The 7,878-nt window shown below is 45.6% G+C and overlaps 1 protein-coding gene across 1 annotated transcript in view; it reads right to left on the bottom strand.

Annotated features, from left to right (window-relative positions):
• Positions 1-749: 749 nt before the first annotated feature.
• The window catches only part of MOGAT1 (monoacylglycerol O-acyltransferase 1), a 47,641-nt gene continuing 40,512 nt past the window's right edge, over positions 750-7,878 (bottom strand). Inside the window, exon 7 of the mRNA XM_075338633.1 lies at positions 750-3,430. Within this exon, the coding sequence (XP_075194748.1) occupies positions 3,276-3,430 (155 nt within the window). The 3' untranslated portion in view covers positions 750-3,275. The remainder of the gene's footprint in view (positions 3,431-7,878) is intronic.

The raw sequence follows: 7,878 nt of genomic DNA, 5'->3' as shown, positions 1-7,878 counted from the left end.
ATTCAACTCAGTATCAGCAAATTCTTGACAATAATGTGCAAGGATCAGTGACGAAGTTGAAGTTACGCAGGGGATGGATATTTCAGCAAGACAATGATCCAAAACACCGCTCCAAATCTACTCAGGCATTCATGCAGAGGAACAATTACAATGTTCTGGAATGGCCATCCCAGTCCCCAGACCTGAATATCATTGAAAATCTGTGGGATGATTTGAAGCGTGCTATCCATGCTCAGCGACCATCAAACTTAACTGAACTGGAATTGTTTTATAAACAGGAATGGTCAAATATACCTTCATCCAGGATCCAGGAACTCATTAAAAGCTACAGGAAGCCACTAGAGTCTGATTTTTGCAAAAGGAGGATCTACAAAATATTAATGTCACTTTTATGTTGAGGTGCCCATACTTTTGCACCGGTTAAATTTTGTTTAAATGCGGATTGCACATTTTCTGTTAGTACAATAAACCTCATTTCAATCCAGAAATATTACTGAGTCCATCAGTTATTAGATATATGAAACTGAAATCGCTGTTACAAAAACCCAAATTGTTAGAAAGAAAAAAGGTTAACATTAATAGGGGTGCCCAAACGTTTTCATATGACTGTATGTATAAAGTATAGTTTTTCAAATTTGCATACAGCATATTTACAGGAGCCACACATTTTGCAATGCAAAACTTACAAAATATGTAATGTATAGCCATGATACTTACATTATGAAAAGAAGCATTGAAAGAATATGAAGTATTCCAGAAAAGGATTTTATTATACACAACATAATGGAGAAGATACAATATAGTACCCTTTCATGTAGTCACAATATTTGGCAGAAGTGATACTCATCATAAATAGAAAAATAGAATATATTTGTACAAATACAGTAAATCACATTGTAATGTGGAGGAGCACAGCACACGGTAAGTGGCGGAGGTATTAATGTCAAATACACATCGGATAGAAGGTTTCCAGCATATGGTAACAAATTTTCCACTGAGGTTCCTACTATTCTCCAAAAAAGCATTCCTTTATTATTACATAGTGCGGTATCATATGAACTATTTCAGGATATACAATTAACGGTTTATTCTAAAACTTCACAAACCCAACGCAACACTGCAGATAGAAACTCATAGTGTGGGGAGTGTGCCTCCTAGTGGATGGTAGAGAGAGCACACAAGACAAGGTCATGTTTTCAGAATGATTGACAGCTTTCTTTTTCCATTGTATAGGTAGGTACTAAAAACTATCAAAACAAATTACAGATTTATAAGAGTGTATAATATAAAGTATGACACGGTGCAAACCACCTAAAATGTGTGGCTGGATATAGTTCTGCAGTTTATATATACTAAGCCCAATAACTACTGGACATAACTAGTCACTCTTGGCAATACAGGGACTGGACGACAATCAAGTCATTAGTGGGATGGATTGGCTTTACAAGTAGCAGCCAAAAGCCATGCCCAGATTCTGCAGGTGAGAAGCAGTATAGAAAATCCCAGGAGGTAAAAACCACATACAGACATGGCCATCATGTGTGTCCTTACACTTTAAGATCACTAGATGATGTTGAAGACGCTAAATAACTGCAAGATCCTTTTTTGGCAAAATGATTGGGAGGGTTGAAGGTGAAATATATGCAGAAAGGTGCAGGGAAATCCTGGAGAGAAAAATTCTGCAGTTTACAAGAGACGACCAAAAGCAAGAGAACAAATCAAACTGAAAAGCCAGGTGAGATCATTCTAATGGGTATTTATGGCTGAGATGGGAATATCTGTCTGTACGCAGCCACCACAGATATTGGGGACTACAAAACCTACAATTGTCCCAAACCCACCATTTACTATAGGAATTATAGAAAAAGCTGTTCTGCTGGATTCTTGGATTGATCCTATTAGTGTTGAGCGAGTAGCTAACTATTCGTACTTGCTGTGCTATTAGCGAGTACTGTCCACTACTCACATTGCGCCCGCTACTCGTAATGAATATGTAAGTCAATGGGAAATACTCGCTAAGTAGCGAGTAACCCGAAAGCCGTACTTTTCGTGCAAGTAGCTAATAGTACGGCTTTTGGGTTCGAGTCGCTACTTAGCAAGTATTTCCCATTGACTTACATTGCTCCAGCTACTCATAACGAATATCTGAATAGTGGACAGTACTCACTAACAGCATAGCGAATACGAATAGTTAACTACTCGCTCAAAACTACCTATTAGGCAAATGGCACAATATTTTTTTATGCCACTCGGACTATAGTAGGGCAGACCTGTCCACATAGTTTGATGATGGATCCATTGTAAAAAATAGCCCTTCAACATCCCATGCAAAAGAACAGCTGTAAATAATAGAAATAGGTTTTCTAACTGTGAGCAGTATTGTTTCTGGGGCCGTAAGGATGCTTCCAATCCAACAAAAGCTGCCAACAGTTGAAGAGAAAAGCCGGATCTGGTAAAATCTACAATCTTTATTTAAATGAGACAATCCTATAAACTTCCATCATGGCGATGTGAACTACTCAACGCGTTTTGGCGATGCTGCTCTAAATCAGTGAGTATGGCAGCGATGCCAGAAACGCGTTGTTTCACATCGCTATCATGGAAGTTTTTATAGGATAATCACATTTAAAGCTTACAGATTTTACCAGTTGACCATATATAAAAACTTTATTCTACTGTTATTATCACACACAAACTTCCATGATGACGATGTGAAACGTGTTTCTGGCATTGCTGCCATACTCCGTGGTTAAGGGTGGCAAGGCCAAAAAATGCGTTGAGTATTTCACAGTCATCCTGGAAGTTTTCATAGGATTATCGCATTTAAATCAATATTGTAGATTTTCCCAGCTGACCAGATCCAACTATTTTCTTCTACATCAGCTGTAAATAATGATCATTAACTGAATGCCTTAGTTTTGCCAAATGTCACTCTCCCACCAATCTGATAGTGATGACCTATCCTAAGGAAAATATCATTAACATAGAAACGCACAGGACAACGCCTTTAAGTACCTTGGAATGAATGATATCGTGGCCACAGAATTTCGTAAATCCACAGATAAAATTAGCTAATATTACATTGCGGTTTACGTAGTATAATAGAATAGTGGTGGACACCTCATGGATGAGAACAGCTAGAGCATTGCTGGTGTTGAACACTAGTATTATAGACCTACTGGTCTGCAGGGATGATCCTATACAGAAGTCAAAGGGGTTTGGCATTGATAAATCCTATGGGTTCCAGAGTGATCAGTAGAGCCATATTCTGGAGGTCACGTGAAGATGAGACTCTTGTGCTCCGGGATGCCGTACTTTCCCTTATTCTCCTCAAAGAGATCCTGAAGAGCTTTTAGATACTTTTGATGCAACTCTTCGATTTCTTCTTGTGTTGGATTTGATGTTTGCACCACCGGGATGGGTTCACCTACTGTTCAGGACAAATACAATTCATATTAACACTTATTATCCTTAAGTAGACAATAGCAAAGAGGCAGGGTAGTCTAACAGCATTGCGATTTCTGATAATAGATATGTGTCATTTTGCATGGATCGTCTTGTTATTGTGCCCTTTTCATGGTCCTGGAAGCTCTGAGCTCAAGCTGGTGATAGGTTTGTGTACCGCCCCCACGTCAGCGGCCGAGCCGCTCAGATCCGGAGCTGCGGTGGCTCGAGGGGTCTCCAGATCCGGGGGGGGGGGGGGGGGTCCACGTGGACCCTCTGATTAAAAGTAGAGTGGGGATACGTACAAGGGAATTAGAAAGTTTGTGACGCCACCCATGGTGCGTGGTAATGTAAGGGACCACCGCTGCTGTTGGGGAGCCCGGTAACTATGGTGCAGCAGCCGGATGTTTAACTCCTTCATGGGTAGGGGGTTTGTGTCCCTGAGCTCGTTGGATGGTTGGTGCTTAGGGTACCGTTGGGCATAGGAACAGGGATTTTCAGTGTACTCACTCAGTCCAGGAATAACAATACAGACCGCTTGTAAACCAGAATTCTGAGCACCACTGCAGTTTGTAGGGAGCACGCTTGGGTCCGTGCCCTTGGTGTTGCGGTTAGCCTGTGGCCCTTCCCTTGGCACCTTTGTCTCTATTTGGACCCTCGGGTATAAAACTCTTCGGGTCCCGCTCACCCGTATGGCTAACTGAGTGAGCTTTCTCTCAGGGTTCACACGTAGGATTTCTTTGGACTGTATTGGTAAAGTCCTATCCCATCGGTGCGCTAGTACCCCCGATTTTGGAGCGGGTTGGGGATGACACCTGAAGTCTTCACCCCCGTCGGGTAAATTACCAGAACGCGTGAAGCTACATGCCGGCCTAGGGTCTATGTACCCAGTCGTCCCTGGCCCCTGCCCGGTGATAGCTCAAGGCCGCCGGCCGCCCTCCTCGGCAGTCCGAGATCCTTGACACAATCCCCTGCAACCGGGGTTCAAGCTCCTACCAGGCCCAGACCAACGTCTGCCACCTAGTAACTACAGGAGCCCTGCTCAAGGCCGGTGACCTCTCCCTCGCAGAGAGTTACCTCTCCTTGTCCACCTCACTTTCTCCTCTCCTTCGCTCCACTGTCACTTTTTCACTTTCCCCTTACCAAACCACCATATGGGTGTCCCTATTCCCTTCAGGCCCCATAATGGTGTGTCTGGCAAGTACAGTGTAAAGTGTTCCTAGGATTTTGATTGGTGTTGCAAACAGCTTAGCCAAAGGACCAGGACCCGTAACCAAGGAGGAGTGGATACTGTGCAGGAGGGCAGATTGCACAATACCCTGTGACGACCTGATAGGCCAGGGTGTCACATTTGCAGGGAGTTGGCTTTCTGGATTAGTCTCAATAGCAAACATGGCCCCCTTCTCTATCTCTACAATCGGCTGCAGATATGGCCAGGCCAAAACTGAGAGGGAGGGGGGGGGCAGGGAGGCAGAATGGCAGAAGCAGACAAATTCCAGGACAATCAGGATGATCAATGAGGTTCATTCTTTAAGAATTTTAAGGTCAGCTCCTTTATGTAAGCCTGCCCCTGAGGGAGTGCTATCATGCTAATGAATGAGCAGCGTCAGAGGATGAGCTCACTCACCTCTCCGCTGCCATCGCGTCTGACTCCTGGATTTCGGCTCAGTGCGCATGACCCCGGAGTTTTGGTTATGCGCACTATGAAGCCGGCTGTACGTGTCTGCTTCAAATTTGTGTAGTGTGCATGAATGAGGGTCCGGGATCATACGCACTGAGCCAAAGTCCAGCCTCTGCAGCAGAGAGATGAGCGACCGTGACTCTGACGCTGTGCATTCAGTAGCATGTTAGTATGCCTACAGGGGCGTACTAACATGCTAATGTGGCCGACTGGCTAACCGAACTAATGCCCTTGTGACTAGTCGCTGGTCTCATTAGGATATCACATGGGATCTTTAGAAATATTTTTTTAAAAAAAACTCTTTACCTATGCTACTATATGCTGAGACAGTTAGGCAGCGATTAGCAATATGCACCCAGAACTGTGTGGTTCTGTGTGCATAGTGCACCTGACAGGTTCCCTTCAATACTCTAGGGAGCAATAGGAATAAAACAGCACAAACTATTAAGCACTTTTGATCAGATGAAAGATGTTCTTAAACAAATTGCTGGAGTTGTGTTAGATTTAAAGCATCACTCCAGCACTGAATATAAGTCCGACGCTACTGGTGTTACACGTGTCGCGGACAGGGGCGCAGACCATGGCAGGGGAGCTACGAGACGCTCGGATACGGGATCGTGGCTGTGGCTCGAGTGGCAGCCGGATCCGGGGCTCGTGCAACAGCCCGTCGCCCACAACTTAATAAAGAGGTTATTTACAGGGGAGAGTTTGTCAGTGATGCCACCTGTGGGTTGCGCTGAGTGTTGATGACACCGCCACTGCCTTGGTATGGGGTGCCCGGGGCTGATTGAGCAGGGCAGCAGGATGGTATCCCCCCCACGGGTAGTGGAGGTGTTGTCCCAGGGCCCAGGTGTAGGTGGAGTGTTGGGACGCAGTCTGCAGGGCTGGACCGGATGATACCGGTGTACTCACTGTTTAATAAATCACACAGTCCAGATAGTAAACCAAGTGCCAGATACTGGTAGCCTCCGGAGGGGTGTGCTCGGGTCCCGCACACTGGTCAACAGAACAGGGGCCCTTCCTCCTGCACTCTAGTTTGGTGTCTCGTGTGTTGACTAGTCCACATGAAAACGGGAAAAGTCCACTCCCGGTGTCTTTGCTGTGGGAGCTGTGGCCCGCGAGATCTGACCCTTGGGATCTTTGCAGGCACTTGCAGACGCCCTATCCCCCGCGTTGGACTTCCGTCTCGCTCTATCTGGGCTGCTGGTGGGACAAGATTCGGAATCTTGTCCCCTGCTGGCTAATTGACAAGGTGCTTGCAGCTGTCCTCGCCCTAGGGTCCAGGTACCCAGACTGTGCACGGCCTCTGGACCGGATTCCCGCTGTCGGCACCGGCGGGCTACAACCCTGCCCCGGTCCACGTAAGGTCTCCCGCGACCGTATCTCCGTCTCCTGTGGCCCTGCTCTGCTGTCTGCCACATTGTCAGCTCAGGTAGTCCGGGAGCTACAACCCCCGACCACCACTTCACTCCTCTCACTTCCACTGTCGGCACTAGACTACCCCTTTCTCTGTCTGACGCAGACTGACTTGTTCCCTCCCCGAACTCCTCAGGACCACTAGGTGGGCGTCTCCATCTGCCTGGCCCCACCCACTGGTGTCCCCCTATTTTCCTGTGGGGGTGACTAGGCATTTGTAGCTGGTGTATGTACCTGTGTGTGGGTTTGTGTTGGAGGAGGGAATCCTGCACCTGGAAGATGGGTGCAGTTATCTGTGACAACCTGATTTTGTCAGGGCGTCAAACACTCACCACCAACATTTTCATTCTTGCTCAGGTTCCATCTTGTGCCCGTAACTTTTGACTGTGTGGAAGTCAGAAGTTATGTCACAAGTGAAGGAGAGGCAAAATGAGACCAGAAAGAGGCTCTCATAGACTTCTATTGAGTTGTGACCTGCGGCGCGCTACACGAAACACTGGAGCTGCCAGCAAGTCACAAATCCCAAGACCCCAACAGGAGTGGGCGGTGGAAACAGATGAAGATGGCGGCAGGTGAGTATAAGACAGAAGGCAGAGGATTAAGGTTTAAAGCAGCACTCCAGTGGAGAAATAAAATAAAAACAACAAAACGCTGGAGTGGTGCTTTAAGTCTTGATACGTTTTATCTATAGTCCTATACAAAAGTATAGGCTCTCAGTGAATGGATTTTAGATGCATGTACAAAACGGGTTTTCTGACAATTCTTGGTCTTCTGATACCTTCATTCTACGGCTGTGACTCCCCTTTAACCCTGACGCTAAAGACAGATTACAACAGTTTATCAGAATTGTGGCATAAAGCTGTTTGTGACATGTCAATCTGAGAGTTTTTACGCCAGTACCAGGCAACTTTTAGAAGTGGGTGGGGCTTATGTGAGAGGCATGGCCAAGCAGAGTCAACAAATGAATTATAATTTAAGCAATAAGAGTGACGTAAATGATAAATGCACTACAGTCACTGATTAGTGTACATTTCTTGGGCAGTTATAACAGTGCGCCTCAATTAATTGGGCTCATCTTCGACTGTAATCGTCATCAAGGCTGGCATGCAAAACGCAAGTCTTGATGAGCTGGAGCCTAAAATGTTCAATTCTTCTCTTTCACCCCTACAGGGCAAAAACAGCACAACAGGTTATCCGTGTAATACACAGATGTCTTTGGTATTACAAAAAGATGAGTGGTAGTTGTAGCTAACCTCTGCTCTCTTCAGCTGAGGGTCTTCAACTGGAGACCCCTTTCATTAAATTCTGAATTTTCTTATGGATGATTTGACATTGAT

This window comes from Anomaloglossus baeobatrachus, chromosome 3 (assembly GCF_048569485.1).
Source record: "Anomaloglossus baeobatrachus isolate aAnoBae1 chromosome 3, aAnoBae1.hap1, whole genome shotgun sequence".
NCBI lineage: Eukaryota > Metazoa > Chordata > Amphibia > Anura > Aromobatidae > Anomaloglossus > Anomaloglossus baeobatrachus.
The sequence above is the reverse complement of the archived record's forward strand: the minus strand, read 5'-3'. Positions and strand labels throughout refer to the sequence as shown.